At 52.1% G+C, this 25,427-nt stretch overlaps 1 protein-coding gene across 3 annotated transcripts in view; it reads right to left on the reverse strand.

Moving 5' to 3' along the window:
• PEMT (phosphatidylethanolamine N-methyltransferase) overlaps nucleotides 1–25,118 on the reverse strand; it is a 42,556-nt gene extending 17,438 nt beyond the window's left edge. Inside the window, exons 1-3 of one of the 3 annotated variants that reach the window (XM_068207209.1) lie at nucleotides 25,076–25,118; nucleotides 22,358–22,465; nucleotides 2,393–2,508 (exon numbers count right to left, since the gene is read on the reverse strand). In XM_068207209.1, coding sequence (XP_068063310.1) covers nucleotides 2,393–2,508; nucleotides 22,358–22,450 — 209 coding nt within the window. In that variant the 5' untranslated portion in view covers nucleotides 22,451–22,465; nucleotides 25,076–25,118. Of the gene's footprint in view, nucleotides 1–2,392; nucleotides 2,509–22,357; nucleotides 22,466–24,005; nucleotides 24,161–24,817; nucleotides 24,961–25,075 lie in introns of those variants that run through there. The other 2 variants (XM_068207207.1, XM_068207208.1) reach the window with 2 other exon arrangements.
• Nucleotides 25,119–25,427: the final 309 nt, after the last annotated feature.

Here is a 25,427-nt window from a genome sequence, read left to right on the forward strand (position 1 = left end):
TTCTTACATGCAAGGTATCCTTTTGGAGCCAAGCTGGCATGAGAGCATCAAGGTGCTGGGCTGAGGAAGAACCCCAGCACAGACTCTGCGTGGGGTGGGTGGTGAAGCAGCCACACATCCTGGCTCCCAGGTGCTGTCAGCTAAAATGCCAACCCACTCCCAAAGTTCTGTCTGCTCTGCCCTCCTCTCCTCCGCCTCCAGCTCAGAGCCTTTCAAAAATTCAGCTGCAAAAAGGAAAGAGGCTTTTAAAACCAAAGGAAACATCCCCTGGGCTCCTCATCACTCCCCACCCACGTTAACAAGTCCCCAGAGCAGGAAAAGAGGAGTTTTAAAGGCTGGATTACAGCACTGGAGGTGGAGGGACCCCTGAGGCTGCTTTTTTGCTCACTATCAGCAGCCCTCATGCTCTGCACAAGCCACCCTGGCCATCATGCCAGGCACAGCCTGTGCCAAGGGATGGTCGGTCTCCAAGGGGCTGAGGAGCAGAAAACCTGCTCAGAGAATAAAATAAAGGGAAAAGCAAAATAGCAAGAGCAGGTTAGACATGTCTCTCCCAGCATCACCGGTCACTGAGATGACAGTGACTGTGTCATACGAAGCCCCTCTGGTCAGTGGAACCCTGGGCTGGACCTGGCTGGTATCATCCTGCAAGGGTAAGGGGCAGGATCAATCCTTGCCAAGCAGCAAAAGCTCTCCAGGCTGGAGCAATAAGCCTTGGGCAGCCCTGGAGGGCTCACTGAGCTGGGAATGGAGGCAGAGAGGCTCCCAGGTGTGTTTTGGGATAACTCCAGCAGCTGCTGCTCTGATGATCACCCTGGCATCACCCAATCCCTCCCACAGTGAAGGGCTTGCCTTGCCAGAAGAGCCTCCAAAGCCTGCTGGCCATCACTCAGGCGAACTTTAGCACCAAGGAAAGGGGAGGGAATAACCCAACCACGTGGAAACATCTGAGCAAAATAAACTTTCCATTGCAATAATTTGAAAGGCTTTGGCCCATCGGGATGGGCTGTCTCATCTGTGTTCTGCTGGGGCTGAGCTGCCCCGTCTTCTAGAGCCTCTCCTCCAAACCCAAGGTCCAGAGGGGGCTTTTCCAGCCCCTGGATCGACCTTGCTGCTTCCTTCAGGGCCCAACTGCTGGGCTGCACAGGCAGAGCCAAACTCAGCGAGTCCCACCGTCCCCACAGACCCACGACACAGAGCAGAGCCAGCCCTGGTGGGGCTCTGAGGACTCTGCAGGGGCAAAGTGTGACATAGTGCCAGGACACACGAGGCCACTTTGGCTCTCCCAGTGCCTTGCTGTGACCCACGAGCCTCGCTGACCCAGGAGCCAGCAGGACCACTGGAAATGAAGATTGTCCCTCCACCAGCTGTGTTTTTAATTAAAGGCAAGGACAAGGTTTTGCATTGCTTCCCAGACAACAAGCGACTATGTAATTTGTGCAAGAGACTGTCGAGACATTCTCCAGCAAAATCCAATCCTGCTGTGTCACTAAGACATCAGCAGTACACACACATGCCCTCTGCATTCGATTATAGCCTTGTTCACTGCAAGCTTTCTTTAGTTTCTGCCATCAGCAGTAGCTGGGACGAACACAGAAGGGCAAGGGCAGGTCCTGGTGTCATTTCCAGGAAAGCGGAGCTCTTAAATACATGTGCAAATTCCAACCTGAGAACTCTTCGCCTGGGAAATTACCCAGAGTACTAAACAACCCATTAGCTGTGACCCTGGTATAATTGAATCTGGGAATTTAGTGAGTCTGCCTCTCCTAACAGCAGTGGAGATAAAGCCAACCAGATCGCAGATAAATTGCCGGCATTGAGGAAATCTTCTGCAGTAAAACCTCTCAGCTGCACTGGGAACGTTAAAGGACATATTCCCATGGAGTGTGGTGCATCAGTCACACAAAACTATTTAGCTAGCACAGGTAGTGTTTAGAGACAGCAGATAAGAGTTTCAAGAGACTGATTGTTAAGTGCACAGGTAATCCTGCTCTTCTGCACAGGAAACTGCGGCTTCTTAAAAGCAGCTTTAATTTTGTTTATGGTTTTTACAAGAAGATTTTCAAATTCTGCTGTTACGTATGATCCACCTTGTGTAAACAGCCCTGCCACCTGGGCTGCTCACAGGAGAGAGGAAACATCCCCAGGGAGCAGAGCAAGGTAACCTGTGACACTTAACGACCGGTGAAACTGATGGGTTTGCCATGCTGCAGCATCCCTCACCTTTATTACAAACCCTGGAATAAATCTGCTGCTGGCTGAAGTTATCCAACCATGGAAAAGCAATACGCTGGGGTTGGATTTAACACTGCTGAGCAAATGTCCCTTTTCCCCCTCACTCTGGAGGGGCATTTCTTTCCATGGATATATGGCAGCAGGGAGAGCTCCTTACCAGTGGCTCCGCACACAGTTCAGCGCCAGGATCACGGCACCCAGGCAGTAACAGGCAGCATGGGGAGAGCCGAAGATTTGGCTGAGTGCTCGTGTTTTGTGCTCCCATCTGGCTACCTGGAGAGACAAGGGAAAACAAAGTGGGTGGTTGGGGTGCCTGGAACACGTTGCCCCAGGAGCACAAATCCCACAGCCTTGGCCTCACACGCTCAGAACACTTTGTCTGTGTGGCTTTCTGCAAGAAACAAGTGGAGGCCACTGATGGGATATGGCTGAATCAAGCCTGGGGATGGGAGCTCTTTCTCCCACCTGTGCCAGACCCTGCTTGTGTTGCGTGTGCCCTTGCACACGAGGTCAGTCAGCAGCATCAAAAAAAAAAGAGGCTCAAACAATCTCAATAAGCTCAAAAAAAAAAAAAAAAAGAGAAAAAAACAAACCAGAAAATACCCTACACATCAGTTTTAGGGAATAAAAGGCATAGACCTGTCTCCAGCAAGGCTGAGAGCATTGCTAAGGCTGTCCCCTGGCCACCAGAAACAAGAGGCCCCTGCCATGGATCCTAATATGAAAAAGGAAAACAGATCCCTGAGTAGGGGATGCCACACAGGGATGCTCAGCTCATTTTCTGGGCTGTAGCATCTCCCACAATGAGTCTCAGAGACCACACCTGCCAGGAACATCCCCTTCCTCTGCACATCCAGAAAAGTTTGCAAGCCCTCCCTCAAACTTCCCCAAGACAAGATCTGCCAGCTTTGCCCAGAGAACTGCTTCCACTTTAACCAGCTCAGCCTTCATTAGCACTCAGCAATTGCAGCCATTCAGGTTTAGTCTGCCCTCCTCACCCACCCCAGCCTGGCAGTGACAGCCCAGGGCTCATACAGCCACACACAGCATCCCTGGGGAGGTGTTAGCATCCTTCACAGCACACTTTTCCCTGGTTCCCACGTTCAGCTCCCTGTTCTGCAGATGCTGATGGGCCCCTTCCCAAACCGCCCCACAGATGAGGAGGTGCCCTCTCGCCCTGGGGGGCTGCTGCACACAGGTGGTTGGAGCTGCTCCCAAAATCTGCAGGACCAGATCCACCCCAGTCACTAAACCCAGGCCTGGCACTCCCAGCTGATAAAAATCCTTACAGCTACTTTATTCTCTACCTTGCCTGCATCCCTCGGAAAGCTGCCGCTATATTTATCGCCCCTCTCAGGCTCCACTTTCAGGCACCAAGCCGGAGGTTTGGATCAGACATCAGACCCGAAATTCCAGCCAAGGAGAGAGAGCACACCTGGGCAATGAAGCAGGAAGTGGGAGTCAGCAGAACATCTCGGCACCAATTTGCTTCTCAGACACGGCTGGCACTTGATTAGCTTCAAATGAGCTTCACTCCCTCGCACGGAGCCTGGGCATCTTTTGGGGGCACCTGCAACCCAGCTCTTCATCTACCCTGAATGTATTTGGTAATTTATTGGCTCAATTTGAGCAGAAAAAGGCAGTTTTGCAGGTCTCGCTTACTTCCCAAGCTGTTGCAGAAGCACAAAATGCTGCTGGTGGAGGGGGACTGCTGGCTTCAGGAGGGGGGAAAGATGAAAACCTCTGGTAAGCAGGGGCACTGATTTCACATGCTGAGAGCTGATTCAATTAGTTATGCAATGATTGCTCTGAAATTACAAATCCACTCATGACAGAGAGAGCTGCTTCACTGCCTTTTTCTGGCTGGTATAAATAGTTTGTATTCTAAATTGAATTTAAAACACCGTGCGTCACGCTGCTGCTAAAATCGGAGCTGCTGTTTGAGCACTGAGAGAGTGGAAAAAGAAATATAAGGTGCATTACCACCTTTGGGAAGTAAAAAGAAGTGACCATACAGGTGACTTGAGTCACAGATGGAAAAATGCAGCCACGTGCCAATTATCTGTACCAGCTTCCTAATTCCCTGGAAATGATTCTGGCAGTGTTTGCATGGATGGCAGCTCCTGGCTTGCTCAGGGAGCTTTGAAGAGCATCTCGGCAGCAGCAGAGCTGAAGGAAAAGGAGAAGGCAGAGCCACTGGGATCAAAGGAAAGAGCTGGTGTGCTTCTGGGAGCCAGGGAGGCGCTCGCTGTAATTACCCTCACCTTTAGAAAGGCACATCTGGGCAGCAATTCCAGGATGAGGGGCCGTGCTCCCGAGCCCTTCAGGCAGCAGCTGCCACGGCTGTGATGGGATCACTCCCAGCACAGCCCAGTTTGTGCTGCACCACACAGCTGGGACTGAGATGCCAACTCTTATTTAGCTGTCACAGCCTTCAGACGGGACCCCAGGCTCCTTTTCAAGCCCACACAGGAGCCATCCCAAGCAAAGCTGGGAGCCAGCGTGGGGCTGGAAGCGGCGGCACCCAGCGGGCCCTGCGGCGATATTTCAGTAACAATTAATTAGTTCCGGTTCTGGTTCTATTCCTTGAACAACTAATTAGTTCCGGCTTGGTTCTAATTTTCTAATTTTAGTCATTTTGAGCTAATATTAGCACTCGATCGACCCACAGCTACGCAGCTGCCTTAAAGGCTTTATAAAACCATGAGCCGACGTGTTATTATTTACTGTGTGATGGATGCAAAATGCTTCCAGCATCTTCCACAGCCGTGTGTGGGACAGAGCAGGGCTGAGACCAGAAGTTTCCCAGGAGGCTGCACCCATTCCTGGTGTGCTGTTTGCCCTCCCAGCTAAGGTGGGCACTGTGCTGACCATGGGCAAGCCCCATGTCAAGGCTTTGTGCCCTGGAAAAGGAGAGAGAGGAGCATTTTTATTTTTCTTCCAACTCCAAGTTTGGAAATGGAGTTAATACAAAGTTTCCTGACTTACCCAAGGGTCAAAGCAATAGAAAAAATTCCTCTTCCAAAGCTCCCAGCACTCTGCTTTCACTTTAGGATACTTGGTGAGGGCTGCAAGTAATTTTTTTAATGTTTCCCCCACTGCTCGTTATTGAAATAAATCAACAAGCGGATGTGGCTGCAAAGCCAGGGATGCTCTTGGGTCCCATGTTCTGCCTTTGGCAGGCCATTCTGGGGGCAGGCTCAGCTGGCTGATGTTCCCAGGGAATTGCTTCCTTCTAGACGTAAATTTGGGGCTGATTTCTACGTAACCGATCCAAGACATTTCCCCAACCACTCGGGCAAGTGCGTAAACAAAAATGAAAGCACAGGCACACATCCCCAGTGCCTGCCCTGATGGAAAATGGAAATGCTCTGCGTTTCCTTCTCCTTTTTTTGGGCAGGCAAACCGCGAGCCACCTCGAGAAAGGCCACAAATAACCATTCAAAAAGCAATTTCATCTCACGAACCTGCCTCCGCAGTGATCAACGGGAAATGCTCTTTCCAGCTCTGTGTGCATGGCAGACCACGGCCTCTCATTAATATTTAGTATTTGTTTGAAGGAAATTGATTCTTTTTGTCTGCCATCCAGGGAAGCTGCCTTCTGAACACGCTACATTTTAATTGCTCAGTCTCAGCTCTGAATTAGAGCCTTTGTGCTGTTTCATGTGACTCCATTGCTGTATCTGGCTTGCCCCAGAGATGGGCAACAAAACCAGATAGCCCAAAGGCTCAGGACAAAGGGACACCTTGCATCTTAATGCAAATCAGTCAGTTTATGTCCTCACATTGCCCCATCACCATGGCAGCCAAAGAAAAACGTGCAGGGACTGGAGAATTTAGCCTTGTGGCACTCCTGGGAGCCTGGGATGGATTAGCAGCTCCTTTCGAATCAAGGGAAACCGAGGCACAGGAAGACTGAGGTGAAAGTCTCCTTCCCAGCTCTCCAGGGAGCAAGGCAGAGGGGCTCTGTCTACATCTTGCAAAATCCCATCATCCACCTGGGGAGATGCTCTGCACATTTCTTGGGATGCCCTTGCCCCAGACAAACTGGTGGCATGGAAATATTCAGTGTCCAAGTCTGGGATGGAGAAAATATGACAGTGACCAGGATGCCCTCCCTTCACATACCCATCTCACAGTATTTGACAGCATGAAGGATTTTCCCCCATCCTATGGGGTCTAGGAAGCCTGCTGAGGGGTCCGTAAGTCAGAAATTCCAGGAGAAGTCCAGAGGAAGAACAACAATGAGCTCTCCAGGGTACATCTGAGCCCCGGTCCCAAGAGGATGCATGTTCATAGGGCAAACCCTGGATATATGGGTGATCCAGCCCCAACTCAATAAAAACCTTCAGACAAAACTGACCTGAGCAAATTTATTTGCATAGAATCACGTAGTGGTTTGGGTTGGAAGGGACCTTAAACTCATCTCATTCCAACCCCTGCCATGGGCAGCAACACATTCCACTATCCCAGGCTGCTCCAACCTGGCCTTGGACACTCCCAGGGATGGGGCAGCCACAGCTTCTCTGGGCAACCTGTGCCAGGGCCTCACCACCCTTATAGTACGGAATTTCTTCCAATAGAATAAATTTCTCCTTCAGTCTGATCTCTCCTAGGCCAGCCATGGGGTAAGTTCTCCCCTGGGGTGCTAGGGCAGGAGAATCCCTGACTCTGGGCTTAGGTGGCTCCATGTGAGCATCTCCCACTGGGAAAGACATGCCCCAGCTGGCTCCTGACCTGCTGAAAGAGCACGAAACCTGATATTACCCTGATTTCACCCACAGAGACCAGAGGCATCGACCTGCTCCTGTTACAAAAAATCCATTTTCCCCTTTCTGATTCCCTGTAATCCCTCATTAAAGCATGAGGACATTCTCTGCTCTCTGGCACTGCTTGGATGCTGGAAAACAATCCTGCTCACAGCCATTACATTTATCTAAAGACAGGGAGTAAAAAGATAGACCTGAGCACCCAGGGCCTGGTTGTGATGCTCCCAAGAGCAGGCAGGGAAGCAGAGCAGGCTGGAATGGAAATGCAAGCACTGGGGCTGGCTGACCTTTGCCAAATGCCAGAGGAGCCAGCCTTTCTGGCTGTCCCAAGTGGCTGTGGAGGAAATGAGTGTGGCCTGACCTTATCCCTCCTAACTCGGCGCTCGAGCCCTGCTGCAGCCAGCAGCACTCGGTGCAGTGCCAAAGGGGAGCACCGATGGCACCAGGTGAACACTGGCCAGGCTGAAAGCCTGCATCACTTTGGCTGAGTGTGTCCCTCCTAGGTGAGAAAAATTCTGTGTTTCCAAGAGGCTGCAAAGCTTAGGAGAGGCAGGAGGGGAAACCGCAGGGCTGCTCCTGGGGCGGATCGTGCATGGCCACCCCATGGGATGTGTGGGGGCTGTCCCTGCAGTTTACCAGGACAGCACTGAGCCCCCTGGCACAGGAATGACACCACCCGAGGCTGGCATGTGCCCATGTGCAGCCACATCAGCCCACCCCAGCACCAGGCACAGGCTTTCCAAAGGCATGTGCAGAAAATGCCCCGGGGACCTGCGTGCCACTGGCAGCAGGAACATGATTAGCAGGAGCTCTGGGCAGCGAAGGCAGGAGGAAAAGAACAGAACAAACCACGGTTTTAATTTGTACAAGCTGGTAATTATAGTTGCTATCTGTCTGAAATCTCTATTGAGTTTATTTAAATATGTTCTCCGTGAAGGCCATTCAGACAGGAATTATCAAGGTGTTGCAGCAGAGGAGATAATGCCATGCAGTTTTCAACAGATCAAGGGCTGATTAGGAGGAATTAATTAGCTGCTTAAACAGTCCTTGACTCGCTGCAGCAATTAGCCGTCACCTCCCTGCAGTCACGTTCCCCGCACAGCGGTGCCTCCGATACAAAGCACAAAACTCCTTCCCTGTGTGATGCTGGGAGCACCAGGCCAGCCCTGGGTGGGCACACGGCCCTGGGAAGGGGTCCTCAACCCACAAGAGCCCCAAAGCCACCCCGTGGGCAAGGCTGGCAGACAGGCAGGGGTGAGCTGGGCTGTGGGGACTCCCCTGTGCCCACCCAGTGCCCATCGCTGGTCGGTGATTCCCAACACGGGGCAGACATTGGGTGTCTTCCCTCCTCCAGCCTTTAGCAGGTCAGTCCCTGAGGCATTCCCCACCCACCACCTCTTCTGGGCTATGAACCACCAGCTCTCAGCTGTGCTCCTCCACTGGGGCCAGCAGATCCTCCAGCAGCCTTTATCCCATGTGCCATCACCTGCTGTCCCTTTGGTGGGGTGGGAGCATCACCCCTCACCTCCGCAAGCACTAAACTAGGGAAAGCTGGCACTGCAGAGCTGGAGGCTGAGCCACTCCCACTGGACACTGCCCAGGAGAAGAAGCTGGCACTTGGGGTGACCAGGAGACCACCATTAGGCTCTGAGCCCCTCCTGCCAGCACCGTGCCTTGTGGGAGCTGCTCACAGCTGCCAGGCTCCTGCCAGCATCCCAGTGGGCTCCACTTTGCTTAGCTGCTTCCTGCCTGCACTAGGAAAAACTGTGGCAGCTTTGGATTACCTGATGCAGAGACTGAGTTACTTCTCTGAAGGTTTCCCAACTCACAGGCTCTCCATTACAGAGAGCCATCAGATGGTAATGCAGCCTGAAAGCTTTTTAGCAAATGATTAAAGCCTTGTGAAGCTCCCCCACCAAGTACTGGAGCAACAGCTTCCAGTTCATGCAATTAAAACGTTGAACTGATATGAGAAGAGACAAGCACCGTCTTAGTGGTTTCATGTGAGCTGTGAGGCAAACCAGGCTGAGGACTGTGTCCATGGAGCTTGTAAAGGCTTTTTCGTCATGATATCCCAAGAAAAGATGCACCCAGAGATGGTTTGATGGCAAGCAACAAGCACTGGGGACAACAGATGACAGTCTGTGCCCATGCACGTGGAGCCAGAGCATGGCAGGGACTCTGGCAGAGCCTGGAGGCTCCAAGCACCCTGGTTTGAGGGCAGGCAAGTGTCCCAAGAGATGGGGACAGGCTGGCTCATCCAGCTCTCCCCAGTAAGCTACACCAGTTAAGTTTTTCCCCTTTCCCATTCCCTCACTGGTGTGATGGCAGTAAGAGTTGTCAGCGAGCCACAGCTGAGCAGCACAGCTCAGCTCCTCCACGTCTGCCAAGAGCTTTCAGTTTGGAAAGGAAGGCGTCGATTTGACGCAAGGAGGATTTTTCCATTGCCTTTCACTGGCTCTGGATGGGGGGTTTGTTGTTTGTTCCAGCCAAAAGAAACAGGAGAGGGATTTTGGAGAGACAAGGCAATGTGTGGCCTGGCTGTGCAAGGACACTGAGGTGAGGAACAGCCAGCTGGAACACTGGGGCTGCACACCCAGGTGACAAAGAGCTGCACAGAGGGAAAAACCACATGTTTGCAGGCTCTCACGGTGGAACATGGGGTTTGGAACACACAAAGGGCTTCAAAAAAAGGAGAACATCCAAGTGCTGAAGAAGAGAACTACCTAGAAGCAGAGAGCAGGGTGGGCTGCTCTCCAAAACCAAAAAGCTGCAGTGAGATGAGACAGCATGACAAACCCTCACTGTCCACACTCCCCATCACCCAAACCAGCAAGTTAATAGGATGAAACATAATCTGAGTGCCTCTTCTAGTGACTGTCCTCATGAATGCTGCCAGTGAGGAGATCAACAGGGTCCAGTCTGAACACTTTGAGACAGGGAGAAGAATAAAGCAACTCCACTTCTAAAAAAGTGGAAGGATATTGAAGTAACCCAGCCTGCCTCCACCACTTTTAGCCTAAAAAACAACCCTCCCTGCACCCATGCCTAGTGAAAGTAATTGGACTGAGACGGCACAGGTCACCTCAGCTAACAGCCTTGAGCTGAGGAAACAAAACAAGTCTGCAGGTAAACAGATAAGGGTTTCATAAAGACTAGGTACGCTTTACCTCAGAGTTATCCCTCCAGATTACCTCCATATGAGCCTTTACCTTGAATCCACTCATGATAAAGAGTGAGATAAAAAATTTCATTTCTCTAATAGTGTTTATGTGATTTGTCAAAGTAGGATCTCATTAGCTGGCTGCAATGAAAACAAGCCCTTGCTTAGTGTATGCCAAGGCAGCCTGGATCCATCGATGTTCCATGAGCCACATCCTCTCCTCTTCAATAAAAACAAAAATGACACAGAATATGGGCTGTACTTGCTAGCAATTTCCAACACAAAATCCGAACAGTTTCTCCTCAAAGCAAAGAGCTCATGATTTATGTCCAAAGAGCTGGAAGCTGAAGGCAGGTGATTTCAATAACCCAGAACGAGCTGTGTTAATTAATTCTGAGAGTGGGCATGGGGAGCCCTTATGATCAGCTCCCTGAGAGCGAAGGGGAAGGGCGATGCGCTCCCGCCACGGGGAATCAGGCTCAGCCCAACCCGATTTTCCCAGCCAGCAAATCCCATGGAAAAACTATTTGTGAAATAATGATTTCTCCAGAGCACAGCATGGGATGGGGAAGGACCTTTCCAGTCCCAGCCTGGGCCATGGAAGGGATGGCCCAGCAGTGGGAGGGACACGGGCTGCATGGGGGAACGGGGAACAGCTGGAACACACCCAGCTCTTCTAAACCAGGAATGTAACCAAATAAAATAATCTCCTGAGATTAGGGAAAGGCAGAAACTGCCCCTACACAAATATGTGGGGCTCTGCTGGAGCTCAGAGGGAAGGTAAGTGCTGCCAGATGAGCATCTCATGAGCAGGACGGTGAAGCATTTTGACAGATTTCTTTTCATCTTCCATGCCCAGATGACTTGGCCCACACTCAGCTTCCCACTGCACACAGTCCCCATCCAGAAAACCACAAGCCTTGTATTTTCACACGTTTCTCTGAAGCTCAGAATGTTTTCCTTAGGGCAAACAGATTGGAAACAGGCAGCCCATAGCAGGCACTTTCATAAACAAACCAGAAGCAAAGGTGTGTGCCAGTCTCCTGAGTGACTGAGAACATTCTGCCCACCTCGCACCCTGTATTTGCATGGGATTTTTTCCTGTTGCTTGTACTCATGCAGCCCTAAATAAAGCAAAGCTGAGGAAGTGCCTGAAGTGTTCTACACAGCTGCTTTCATTGAACCAGGCCGTCTACCCAACAGACCCATTTTCAAACAAAGCGATCCAACAATAGCACTGACGATGTTTGAACTGGCACGGATTTAGGAAGACAAGCTCTTTGCTGCACCACACTGTCAGCAAGGACTCAGTACAAATGCCACGTTACAAGATAAACATCTCTCCTTTTTTTTTTCTTAAGACCTTTCACTTTCGCGCCTCCGTTCAGTTGCGTTATTTCCAAACGAGGCCCTGGATCCCAATGGATCACAGTGCTGAGGTCCAGTCCCTCTGAATTCACTTCAGAGCCTTGGCTTTGGTTTAAAATGTGGAGATAAAGCTTTATCTGCATCACGAAGCATCCATTCTGTTCCTCAAAGCTTTCCAATGCTGCTGCAAACCTCCAGTTCCAATTGCTATCACTGTTGCAAATAAGGTCAGCCTGATTAAAAAGCAGTTACTGTAGGTGGAGTGAAAATGCTCAGTCTTCAGCCAGAGTGTGCTATGTAAGAAATATCCAGTTCCTGAACTGAAACAAGCCTTCATGGGCTCCAGGTAAAAGGAGATTGAGGTCACCTAACAACTGACATTACTTGCAGGCTCTGATTCATTGCAAAGAGACTGTGTAAAGCTATACTGGAGGTGTCAGCTAAATCAGGTGATTCTTTCTCTCCTGTATGACCTGTATTTAATTGCAGATACAGGTTCAGGTACCACTGTGAGCAGTCAGTGTCCCCAGCCAGCCCAACCTGCAGATGTCACACTGCCTGCAACTGAAAACTAGGGCTGGATGCTGCAATATTTCAATTCAGGCAATTACTCAAGGAGCTGTGGCCCATGGGAGTGAAAACACTCTGGCTCTGTTGTCTTGAAGATTAAATCAGAAGCTCCAATTCACCCAATGTGTGAGTAAGAAGGAGCTGGCAGGAGAGAAGGCGATGGAGAAAGGCTGTGGGTGACAGCAAGCACCAGCCTCTCGAGACACAAACACAGCAGCACACAAGCACCCAGCCCCACACAGAGGAAGATAAAGCAGCTGAGCCATCCCAGCACTGCCTGGATCCTGTGTTTGATGTGAAGGTTTTCAGGACTGGGCATCATCTTTGCAGTTTGCTCTCGTTAATAGGTTTGCTTGGATTCCAGCTCAGCCCAGCTCATTAGCCACACTGCCGAATCCCACACTAATTCTGCATCCCTTCTACTGCTACAGATAAATAACAAAATTGCCTCCACGCAGGGGTTGTTTTCTTCCTCTCTCCCCCTTATGCAGATCTGGTAGCATCTCATGTATCTGTTAATGAAGTCCACAATATCCAGAGTTTCCCAGCAAGTAAAAATTACAATCATTAGCCAGTGAGTGATGAGACAAAAACACCAATTCTGCCGGGCTGGCAGTAACAGTACAGCAAGTACACGTCCTGGAGAGCTGAGCCTTGCTCTCCTGTAATGTGGTACCCAATGTTCTTCATTAGCACCTCTCTCTAATAGAGCAAGGCAGCGTCCTGCAGCAGGTCACAATTACACACAACAATTAATTCAGGGAGAAACAATGACAGGCAAGGCAGACGAACACTTTGCAAAGGGGTGTTAAAAAGATGAAATTAAAGAGGAATAGAAACATTTTAAAGCCCTGCCTGAAACCAAAAACAAGTGGAGGCACAAGTGACAGCATGGTAGAGGAGCCATGGTTGGTTTCCTTCTACACGACTTTGTAATTTTTGTTTTAAATAGAAAAGAAACACAGCAATTACTCTTTTGGTCACAATACCCCAGTGACCAGGACCAGCAGGCTCAGACCAGGACTTCTTGTGCTATTTGCAAACAACACACAAAGCAGACTCAGCTTCTCCCAGAGCTGCAGCCTCTCTCTTGCTGCCCTTTTGTGAAATTAGGGTTTAATTCTCTAGAATAAGTCTGCTAATAAGGAGTCCCAACACACCCATCCTCTGGACAGCGTGTACCCGCTCCTCGTTCCCCCAGGAGCTGTGATGGGAGGGGGACAGGGAAGGGGGGAGAAAAAAATAAATCCGCCTCAGAGAGCACAAAATGCAAGAGAAACTCAATACTCCTTCACAGAGGAGTGAGAGGTTGTTGGAATAGAGGTACTGGCTGCACTGGCCATGCTCAGCAAAGCACTGATTTCGTCTGGAAGGGCCTCCTGTCCTCTCCCAGCTGGACAGATCATGTTCCACGCTCCGTGTTAAGCTCCCCTGGGAACATTTCCCACTGAGGACACGCATGTTTGCGATGCTGCTGTCGTGGCAGCAGCAATAGAGAGGGACAATGTGATCTTTATGTAACACGGGCTCTGTTCCCCTCTGCCCAGGGATGAGATGTTCAACACACGGGCACAACAGGTAGTAACAGCCTGAAGGGTTAAACACAACCACTGGACCGCTCGGCCCGGCTGGAGTCAGCACTGGGGTTCCTCTGGGTGTGGATGGGTGCAACCACGTGCCCCACGGCATTTGTTCATCTGTTCAGTACAAGAAAAGGAACCCAAAAGTCAAGTGATCCTCAGATCCTGTGATCTGCATCCCAGGGGAGCTCCTTCCCCTTCCTGCAGCCTCAAAGCCCAGTGCTGGGATACAGATACCAGCACTGCATCCAGTGCTCAAAGATTCTTACAGCCTTTTGCTCCACAAATTTCTACTAGAGGCCTGCACAGAGGTGGAGGAGAGAGGCTGATAAAGTCCTTCCAGATATGGATCTACTCACATCCACACCAGTGGCCAAAGTTTAATAGATACAGGAAGAAAAGTAATGCTCCTCTGTTGGGCAATGCACCCGCTTTGGCATCCGAGTACATCAGTCTCTGGAAAATGATTGTACAACAAAATCTCGGAATGAAACTAATTCAGTGCTGCTCTCCAGCCTTGGGAATGAAATGAGTAAGTCTGCAGTCATTACAACAATGTCCTGGTAAAAATAAACAGGAAAGGGCATTTAGTAGGAATGCTTCATAGTTAAAAATACAGTATCTCATCTGAGGTCATTCTGGCTTTTTATAGGAACAGGCATGCATGCCTCAAAGTGATCAGATTTGGTATTACTTCCTGTTACAGATGGACACCTCAGCCACAGACAGATGGACAAGGTTCTCTTCCCCAGTCCAAAACCCTACCTGGGATGATGCAGATTGAGCATCTGCTATTGGGCTGGCAGCTCTGAGGGAAGAGGCAGGAATTGGAACACCTGACTACGTGGGGGGATTTGGGGTCTGCCTTCCCTTCACCCAACAAGACTGACAAGGAGGATGCCCAACTTCTTCTATCTGAAAGGTGCAAAGAAGAGGTTTGAGCCAGAGGTGGTCGCGCTGAGCAGCAGGCAGGCACAGAGATGATGCTGGACAAGGGCAGGAGGCAAGAAAAGCGGGCAGAAAAAGTACTGTAAAGGATCATAAAAGCTGCATGTACACTTTCCTTCACAGAAAATGTCTTTCTTCTTTTATGGCAAGGAGCTGCTACAATTACAGCTTCTTTTATAAGCGAAGCAGAAACCAGATAATGAGCAACCCTCCCACGGTACAAAGGAGGTGACGAAGGCGTTCTGGGAGCCCTGACGGTCAGGCTTCCCCGCAACAGCCAAAAGCACAGAAAATTGCTGAAACCCATCTCCATTTCACCCTCTTCAGGGCTGTGAGCTGTTCATAGCCTTTTTCTTCCCCAAAGTACAAAAAGGATCACACCAAAAATGTACCTATACAGATAGCAAGTGAAAACCCTTCAGCCAGACAAAGCAGAGCTTGCACATGCAGACCTGCAGAATGAGCCCACAGCTGCACCATCCCTGGCCTGGGGGAGTAAAAAGAGGGAACAAAAAAAAAGGTTTCAGGAAGAAAAAAAAAAAAAAAAAAACAAGTAAGATATTGTCCAATCCAGGTGAGTCTGTACTTCACCACAGAGGTTCATGATTTCAAGGACACGTGGGAAAATCAAGAGTTCCCACCTGTCTTCCTCTCCTTGACCTCAACACCCACTGGATGAGCAGGTCAGTTTGATGAAGCCATGTGCATGTGCAGGTGTTTTCCGGAAACAAAATTTTTAACTTCCTAAGAAAGTTGCACCTCATACCTGCATGACAGCAAGCAGAGAAGTTCAGATGGTTTGGTAGGGAACAGGAAAATTCAGGCAGCAGCTCCACAGCCCTTCCTCTGGGTTAGGGTCACCCTCCAAAGTCAAAACTCTTTGCTCAGTACAGTCAGTGCACTGCTGCTCCCATCCCTCTGCCACGTATCAACCAACCCAAGCACACTCTTGTGTCCACAGCTCATGTCCTCCACCAACAAAACACATCGGCACCAGCTTCCAAAAATCGTTTTCCCCTGGGTTTGGGTATTAAAGGGGTTTTAAAGCTTTGTCAGGATCCCTTAAGAAGGGGAATGTAAGGGGGGTGATGCAGGCAGGCAGCCTAGGAGGCTGCACATTCTTGTTTGCTTTAATTAAGATGAGGTTCCTAATATTTACAAGGAAGCAATATCCAACAAGCACTGCTTTGACCAGGCTGCTGAAGTATCTGGTGCCACACTCAGGAGAGCAGGGATGTGGGATGCTCCGGCCAAGAACCATTTCCTGCTGCACATGTCACTGAGGTCACTATAGAGGTGGAAAACACATGGAGGGTTTTGCTTTAGTGATTTACTAATCTACTTTCCCACCTATTTGCTGCTGCCCTGTGAGCAACTGGAGATGCGTCCCCTCGGAGTTCATCCAGCGGGGAAAAAATAGGGAAAATGAGGTGGCATTTTCTTTGGGGTGCCACCGGCCTGCCACAAGCCAGAGTCAGCACCCCCACCATGAAACCCCAAGGACTCCCTCCCCACCCTAAGTCTCCAAACATGCAGAAGATGCAACTGCATCCTGATGGAAGCACAGCAGCGAGGCATACGGAAATAACCTCCCACGGGCACCCAGCACACTGCACATCTGCATTTCTCCGTCAAAACAGCCTGTTTTGGGAGATCCCATCCTTCTGGGAACTGGGCAGGCTTCTCCTAAACAGTCCGTGCCACGGCAGGGCTGGAATCGAGCCGGCTCATGTCTGTGGTTGTGGCAGGCCCCTGCCCAGCCCCTGTGTCACTGTCACTGACATGCCGGGGGTGGCAGGGGGGTTTCTCCCCTCGGGGCTCCAGCAGCTCCCAGCCCCCAGGCACAAACACTGCCACAGCCCAGGGCCACGCAGGAGGAGCTGCCTCTTCCACACCTCCCGGTCTGCGTAGATAAAACCACTTTCTTTTTTGCTTCCAGCTGCACCTTTTCCCTTGTCCCGTGAGACACAGGTGGCCACAGACTTGCGTTTCATGAGCAGCACCTCATCAGCACGTGAAAAGGCTTAGCAGCAGGATGGCAGGAGAGGGATGGAGTGGGATGGAGAAGAAAGGGCCTCTTCCAGCTTCCACGGTCTAAAGATAATCCTCTGATCCCATATGGAAACAAGACTCTTGGCTTAAATATTTTTTTTTTCATCTTTTGTGTGTGTGCTGACTTACTCCAGCAGGGCTGCCAGAAGCCTGCAGTTTATTTTTAAAATACTAAACAAGAGAAGTCCAATATATACAACAAAGACCCTAAGTTTTCAGAGAAGCACTCTGCAGATGCTAAAAAAAGGAGGTTGCTGGTCGGGTCAGCTGTGAGGTGAGAGGCAGATTCTGACCTTGGTTTTGAGAAATGCTGAGCTGGCACGTTGCACACCAGCTGGATCCCAAATTCACTCTAGGAACAGGCACAGAAATGGCTCAGCTTCCCAAGCACAGCCTGCCTTGGCAGGTACCCGTGCACAGTGGGTGGGCAGCTGCTGGAATGACTGTCACCACCTCACCCAGAGCCCTGAGACCGTGCCCAGCTCGACACACAGACAAAGCATCTCAGCTCACAGCTGCCTGGCCAGGCTGGGCTCCACCATACCCCCACCACAGGCAGCTCAGCCTGCAGGGACATCATAAAAATACACTGCACAGCTCCTTCAAGAGCATTTAGATGTAAACACCAGCACCTCCAGCTGTGAGGCTGTGGGAAGCAGTGCTGGGACAAAGGATGTGGCTCTCCCTCAAGGTGACAGCGCTCCTAATTGTGCCAGCCCAGCCGGCACGCCGGAGGGTGCGACCCACTTTTGGTGCTTGTTATGAGGCTCACAGCGGTGCTGACACGCTGGAAAAGCTAAATTTAGGAGACAAACAGGCCTGGTGTTACACACCCAGGCAGGACTGGCTCTGTTACGAGAGCTGGAGAATCGATGCCATCCGCTTCCATGCGTTACAGCGGCGCTGCGAAGCCCTCGCTGCCGGAGTGAAAGCGTTACCAAGTCACTTGGAATAAAATTGCCACTAAATGCTATTTGGGAGATGGGAAAAAAAAAAAAAAAGGCAAATCCTCACTCTTTCTCAGCTATTGTAGGAAATGAAAATGGCTATTGCTGCCTGGTAGAGAGTCCAATTATGAATAATGTGCGTTCTCTCCCTGAACAAAGGATAAAAGGCATCAGAGCTGGTGGTGACATTTTAAGACCGGAGATGTAAGAGCGGATCTGAGCCTCGTTGCAAGCCCAGCTTTACCCCAATAAAGAAACACTTTCTGCAGTCAATTGCCTTGCAGCGTGGCTTGAAGCCCTGCTATTGATCTAGCATCTGTTATAAGCAGATAATCATCGCCGCTGTGCCATGGCTGCTATGATGGGGTCTAAAAGCACTTTCCAGAATCTGGTTGAGGGCTGTTTTCTTCTCTCCCCTGCAGCTGCAGGAAGGCAAAGGTTTGTGAGGGAGCCCACAAAAGTCTCGCAGGTTGACAGAATTTGAAGGCCAGAAAAAAAATATTGACTCACCCCAATTCATTCATCTCCCAATCCTGTAAACTTCAGGTGATTGAGGTGCACTCCCTGCAAGGCTCTGCTGCCATCCCAGCCCTCACACAGTTATTTTCTAGCTGCAATTTCCTTTCCCCAGCAAGGTGCTGACACACCACCATCAAGCCACAGCTCAATCCTTTCCTTCTCTAAGACAGGCAGCAAGAGATGCTGAAATCTCCCAGCATCAGGCTTTTTTCTCCTGTCTCCAAAAGGTTTCTCAGACTTTGGCTCACTGAGGTTTGAATCCCGGCATCTCCTGAGCTTCCATCTACTTCCCAGCAGCGTGGGGATGTTTGGGCCAGGCTCCTTCCTCCAAGTTTATCAAGAAGTGGTCAGAGGTAGGTGAAATCAGACTGCCAGTGACTGCAATCCTCCCCACTCCTTTCCAGTGCAAGCATTTCTTACCCACTAGGCAGATTCCTCCAGTCTCCAAAGAAGGAGAAAAGGATGGGAAATTAAAAATAAATGAACCAAGAGATACACATCCATCAGGAACAAGGCGTTGTCAGCCCAGGTCCCTGTGCAACTGCTTCTTTAATCAAAACCTCATGCAGCTTAAACACTTGACAGAAGTCTAGAACAGAGATCGTGTTACCCTGAACAGGAAAAGCTGCAACCTTGAAAAATAAAATCACTGTCTGATGGGGTCTATTTTCTTTAAAATCACGCTAAATTACGCCAAGCCTCTTCCTAGCTGTGACATCTGAGGTTTCACCCTGCAGATTCCTGTGAGACACAAGGGTGTCTCTCGGGGGTGACCAGAGGTGATGAGAGGAGTGAGGGCGCCAGCTCAAGATGAGCCATTTCTAAATCAGTCCATGACGCCAGACCTAAATTTTTAAGAGGCTCAAATCAAGAAAAGATTGCTGATGGATGCACTCCCCACTTGCGTGGTGATGGACGTCAGACTACCGGCCTCGTGGCTATGCCTGGCTGCTACTGGGAGTGACAGAAACCTTCCAGCTTTCTAGAAAGTCCTCGCGTGCCAAGGCTCAGCCAGCTCTTTAGAGCCTCCTGCATGCAGGTTATCTGCCTCTCTTGGCTTGAAAATGTTTGTCCCTGAGGAGTTTTTATTTAATGCCTTCCTTAGTTACCAAGGGATGAGAAGTTTCTCTCATCATTCTGGGGCTTTCCAAACACAGATGGGATTTATTGAAGTTCCTGCTGCTCTGGCCTCATTAACGTTTTATGGCACAGCTCCAGAGATGTGCCTGCTTCTTGCTGGGTGTCCCTCTACAGCCCCACGTTGGCTCATGTCTCCTGGCTGCACTGAACATCCTTGGGGAGTTTTAAGTGATTTCATTCCCAAAACAGCTCTGCTGCTTCCTTTTGAGACCTCACCTGCACCCTGCCTCCTGTGGGACCACAGCTCCCAGGAGCTCCTCTCATAACAGACACAGTGGGTGGGAAAGCAGAGACAGCACGAGCAGGAGAGAGGGAAAAAATATGAGAAAAACTAGAGAATAGTGCAGGAACACATTCAGGCTATGCCATGGACAATATAACCTGTCCAGGGACAGGCAGGATTTTAACTGGCATGAAGGAGGTGGAAGCAGAAGAGGGGGTGCAAACCCAAGGTTTGGTGAGGAAATGCAGCAGGTGGCCCTGTGGAGACATTGCTGGTACCCTCCTGCACATGCCTGCAGGCAGGAAGGTGGGAATTGCTAGTCCTGAGGCCTTCTGGAAGAGCTTTTCTCCCCTGTAGAGAACAGGAGGGAGCATCAGCACAGCCCAGCTGGAGTCTGCAAATTGCCCCATTTAGGCTCTGGTCCTCAAAATCACTCTTACCTAAAGCACATCCATCGACCTGACAAGCATCACATTTTTCTCTGGAGGCCACACTCCTCCACAGCCTCTAGAGTTCGTGCTTCATCCCCAAACTCTACAGATTTTGTCCCAGAGAAACATGCCTGGTGCTCACCAGGTCACCTTGCTATGATCAAGGCCTTGGGATGTGCCTCCCCATGATCCAAGCACTGCATGGAGCCAGTGTTTCCCCACCACATATTTATTCAGAGGCACTGCACAGCAAGGACAACCCGGCACCAAACTCTGGAAGAGGCAGACCTGGCTGGAGTTCAGCAGAAACAGGGAATTAAGACACTGAACTAAATCAATGCATCCCCACCACATTTCTATCCAAATCAGGAATTTCATGCACAGGAGAGATTTTGAGCAGCATCCCACATTAGTTATTGAGCAGAGAGAGCAAAGAGTGCTTGGCACTGTGCAGAATTCCAGTCTTTGCACTGAAGCTCTTGGAAACCCAGAGTAATTCAGATGCAGAAGCATTCTCAGCTGCTGAGAAGGAACTCAAACAGCCAAGGACAGAGAGAGTCTGTGCAGGGATGTAGGGAAAGAAAGAAGAGCTGCTGGCTGGGTGCAGGGAGGGGACAATGACCACATGGATGAAAGGATGGGGAGGAGGTAAAGGAAGGAGGTCAGGGAAAATCCAAGGATAGCCAGGGCCGCTCTCGCTGAAATGTACCCGACAGTGGGGGCTTGTTTAGGGCTGCAGGACCCACAGACTCCCTGCAAGAGCCTTCCAGCATTGCCTGGTGTGAGCCACACACTGGGACTGAAAACACCAGGGAGATGCTTGGCGCTTTGAGCAGAGTAGGGACAGAGGCACATGGACTGCAAGACCCACCCAGCCCATTCCAGCCGGGGAAACACGGAATGCCACGCTCAGAGCCTTCCCCAACACCCAGCTCATGCTGCTCACTCAAACCTCCTGCTCGTCTGGCTTGGAGTGCCACCTGCTGCCAACGGTGCCGTTCTCCAGTCCCTGCGAGGGGACAACAGCAGCGCAGAGCAACAAACTTCCTGCTCTTACATCGGCTTTCCCTGTCCTTTGACAGCAGCCAAACTCCCGATCCAAAAAGCAACGCTATTTCCCAAGCTGCAGGCGTCCCAAGAGTTGCAGGCATAGCAGCAAATGCTAATAAAGTACTTTTTTCTTTGCCTTTCATGCAGTTTTTCGCTGGAACCAGCCTCTCCCCCCAGAGACCACATCCTGAATCTTCTTGTTCATTGATTCTTTATGCTAAATGATGACTCCGCAGTCGAAATAATGTGGCATATTCCAGCTCGCATTTCAGACACCGTGAGACTTTTTAATAACGAGTTGCATGAAAAATTAGAGAGGCTGCAACAAAGAGCTCCAACAGAGGTTTCCAAAGTGACTCACAGCCAGTAGAGCCTCCCTTTTCCAAAGCCCAGTGTGAGACAATCTCAAGAGCCCCCGCACTCAGAGAGAGACGAGTCCTTCCCCTCTGGAAAAATAAGGCCTTTTTAAGAAGAATTCTCCAGGGAGAGAATCCCTGCAGGGAGGTTTGGCAGGTGGATTTGGGAATCATGGCTGAGATGACATCCCATTCCCAGGAGTGCTCGCAGGGATGTTTTACCCCACACCTCAGCTGTGTTGCTGAAGGTGCTGCAGGGTGGGAGTCACCTCGCCCTGCAGCCACCCTGGGCTTCCTGCTTGGCACATTGGCTCCAGAATGGGGCTAGCAATGACTCCTGCGGGTTTTGCAAGGAGGCAGCAAACCACAGCAGGAACGGGCAGTGGAGGTTTCTCCAGCCTTGGCTCCCAAAGCACTGTGGCACCCGCAGCCACGGCAAACATCACCCATGCACAGGTATCCTGCTCCTCCTAGGGCTGGCTTGCTGCCAACCCTGCAGCTCTCTGCCAGGCTTTGCAGCAATATGGAGGAGGAATTTTTTCAGGCCAACTTTTGGCTGTCTGTTTTTGCTTCCTGCCATCCACAAGAACAGCTGCCAACATATTTCAAGGGGAAGCAGCAGGCAACATATCCAGTGCAGCCACCCTGATGGGGATTAATGCCATTCATGCTCAGTCCCAGCAGTGAGCAGTGCCTGGCTGCTGGGTGGGACATGTGGCTGAAGGATGGGTTTGATTACTCTGCTCCCTCTCCCAAGCTCAGCTCTAAATTCCTTCTGTATCCTGAGCTGGCTCCCACCTTCACCTTCTTTGTGACAGCCCTCACAGTCACCCCCAGCCCCAGGAGCTGCAGCACAGCCCCCTGCTCACCCACTCCTAAGGTCTCATTGAGCACAGATCCCCCCACCCAGCCCAGCAGACTTCTCGAAAGAGGTTTTTCCTCCCAAAGGAAGCTGGGAAAGGAAGGCTGAGAGTAAAGGAGCAGCTGGCACAAAGGCAGTTCTTACCACATTCCAGAAGAAAGGGTTGAAGGCGATTGAGAGGACAGCCACAATGAAGCCAGTGTCGGTCACATCCACGTAGCCAAAGAGCTGCACCATGGCTGCCACATCCACCTGTGGAAGAAGAGATGGTTACTGCAGTGCAGGATCCCACAGGGACACTTCACCTCAAGCCAAACCCCCCAGCTGCCCCAAGGGTAGATGAACCTTTTACTAGCCCTAAGCAACGTGTTGTTACAGCTTGCAAAGTGCTGGGTCAGGGTGCAAAGCCCAGAAGAAGGATGGGGGATTCTCCAAGCTGTCCCCCCACACCTCGGGGCGCTGGGCCCTCCGGGAGCCCCACACTCACAGCATGCCCAACAGGACACAGGCTCAGAGGTGACACTGCTGCTCTGAGGATGAGCACCAGTCCTCAGCTGCCAGCTCATGAGTGTTTTAGGAGAGGGAGCACCATTCCACAGCATCTCAGCGTCCCTGGGGACACAGGACTCTCCCAGGGATGCAGCTCTGCATGGAATCCCCTAGCAATGAACTGTGTCAGCCTCAAACGCATCTCCCATAAGGTCAGAGTGATGCAAACCCCCTCCACAGCAAGGGGGAATGCATTTGCACTGTAAGGAACTGCAAAAGTATTTCCTGTCTTAATGACAACAACAAAAAGCCCTTAAAACTCGCTGCTCTCCTTTTTAAAAAGAGAGATTTTCCCCAAGACAGCTCCCTGACATTGTCAGCGTTTTTACGTGCAGTAAGCCATGCTGCTTCTCCCTCCACACTCCCTCTCCCTGTGCTGGTATTTGGATGAAAAACAGCCAGTGTCTTTTTTTTTTTTTTGGTCAAAACCTTTGAAAACAAAAACCAAAATAGCCCATCCCAAGCCCAGCCCTCACTTGAAACAAAACCAAGACGACAACATCGAGATGCGGAAGGTTTTTGTTTCCCCAACACAGCTGTGTTTTCAAGACCTTTGGATGCCAGGGGACAGGCACAGCTCGAAAAGGTATCGAGAGGGAAATTCCCACTGGCTCCTCAAAGGCTCTTGGGAAGAACAAGAGCCACAGTGTCATCCGTGGAAATGGGCTGGTAAACCCAGCACCTTTCCTAGCCCAGAGAAAAGGCTGTGGGAACAGCTCCCGTGCTGGCCCAGGGCACATCCAGTCGCTCCAAGTGCCTCCTGCCCAGGCATCAGTGCCCAAGGTGCAAAGTGCAGAAGCAAAGATGGCACAGCCCTGGGGAAAGGGGGGATGGATCCTCACGGGGGCCCACAGCTGCCCTCCATCCACCACTGCCCCAGGTCCTCCAGGCTCCTTCATCCGAGCCCTGGGGATGCAGGCGCTGGCAGGGAACAATGGGAACAGCCTGATCCAGACCCATCTCCCCCTATTCCCATCCTCCACAGCCTCTCCTCCCCTCCCTTCACCCCCGAGCAGCCCTTCCCCACCAGACCTCATCCCTCCAAACTGCCAAGGCACAACCCAGGCAGCTGCTGGCACCGGGGCCGAACTGTCTAATCCCGCTTCAATTGCAATCCCGTGGGACCAGGACAGCTTCTTTCCTCTCGTTTTGTACGCTGCTGAGCACAGTGCTAGCACGGGCTGAACAAAAGCTTCTTGACCTACTAACTCCTGGCAGGCACCATCGTTAACATTGCACTCACCTTCTTTTCTCCTGCTCAACAACCAAATTCGCGGCTGCCAGCGGGAGGCAGATTGGCCTGTGCCTGGCGTGTGCTTTTCGGGATAAAAGGGGAGCCCTAATGGGATGAGCTGTCTCTGCGAGCTGCTGGGACAGCCACGTAACAGGCACAGAACATTCAACTTTGCCCCCTCCTCCGCGCTGGGGGATCAATGACCGCGGCAAGCGGCGCCCGCCTGATCAAAGCGCAGAAGGCAGGGAAGGCTGGGAACAGCACGGGCAGCTGGGTGGGAGCTGCACTGGCAGCCAGGTGACAGCTGCACGGGCACCTGGGTGAGACATGAACGGGCACACGGCTGAAAGCTGGACAGGCACTTGGGGGAGAGCAATACAGGCACCCAGATGAGTGCACGGGCACTTGGGTGAGAGCTGTATCGGCACCTGAGTGAGAGACGAATGGATACCTGGGTGACAGCTGCATGGGCACTTCAACGAGAGCTGCAGGGGCAGCCGGGTGAGCCGGTGGCAGCACGCCCGGGCATTGCGCGCAGTGCCAGTGCAGCCCCCGCTGCCTGCTCAGACCGTGCCGCCCCGGCTGGGGTGGAACCGGGCTGCGGACGGCGGTGGGTGCACCTGGGGAACCGGGGACCGAGCATCCCGAGGCCTGCTGCACCTGCGGGCAGAACCCTCGGGAGACTCCCAGCGGATCTGCCGAGCCCCGCGGCGGCACCGGGCGGGCGGCGGGGGATGCATCCCCGGGCTCCCCCCGCTGCCCCAGGCCGGGCCCTTCCCGGGGCCGCCCTCCCGCCCGCGCCCGGCCCGGCCCGCCGGTACCTGGCCGTAGTCCAGGCCGCCCAGCCCCTCGCAGCACTCCCGCGGGAAGCGCCGGGCCCCGCCCGCCGCCGCCTCCCGCCGCCCCGCGCCCGGCCCGCGCCGCCCCGCCATGGCCGGGCGCCCCCGCCGCGCCCCCGGCCCGGCCCGAGCGCCGGGCCCGCGGTGGCGCTGCCGGGAGCCGCGGGCCCGCCCCGCCGGGAGGAGCCGGGCCTGCGGCCGCGGCGGGCCCGGGGCCTGCGGGCCGGGGGCAGCACTGACCTCACGCCGCGGGTGCGTGATCGTGTCGGGCCGCGGCCGGACGGAGAGCGGCCCCGCGGCCGGGGCTGGACTTTGACCGTGCCCGCGGGAGCAGCGGGAGCGGGCGGGACGGACCCCCCGGGGCCGCACCGGGAGCTGGAGAGCGGCTGGGGGTGGGACGGCCCTGGTGGGAGAGGGAGCGAGAACCGAGTGGGCACCGCTGCTGCGGGGGCAGAGACAGGCGCTGCCAGCCCCCACCTGTGCCCTGCCAACCGCTGCCCCTTCCCTGCCAGCTCCCGTGCCTGCCCCTTGCCTGGTTCCTCCCCATTCCCTTTTGCCCAGAGAAACTGTGACTGCCCCATGCCTGGAGGTG

Source organism: Anomalospiza imberbis, chromosome 16 (genome assembly GCF_031753505.1).
Source record: "Anomalospiza imberbis isolate Cuckoo-Finch-1a 21T00152 chromosome 16, ASM3175350v1, whole genome shotgun sequence".
NCBI classification, from domain to species: domain Eukaryota; kingdom Metazoa; phylum Chordata; class Aves; order Passeriformes; family Viduidae; genus Anomalospiza; species Anomalospiza imberbis.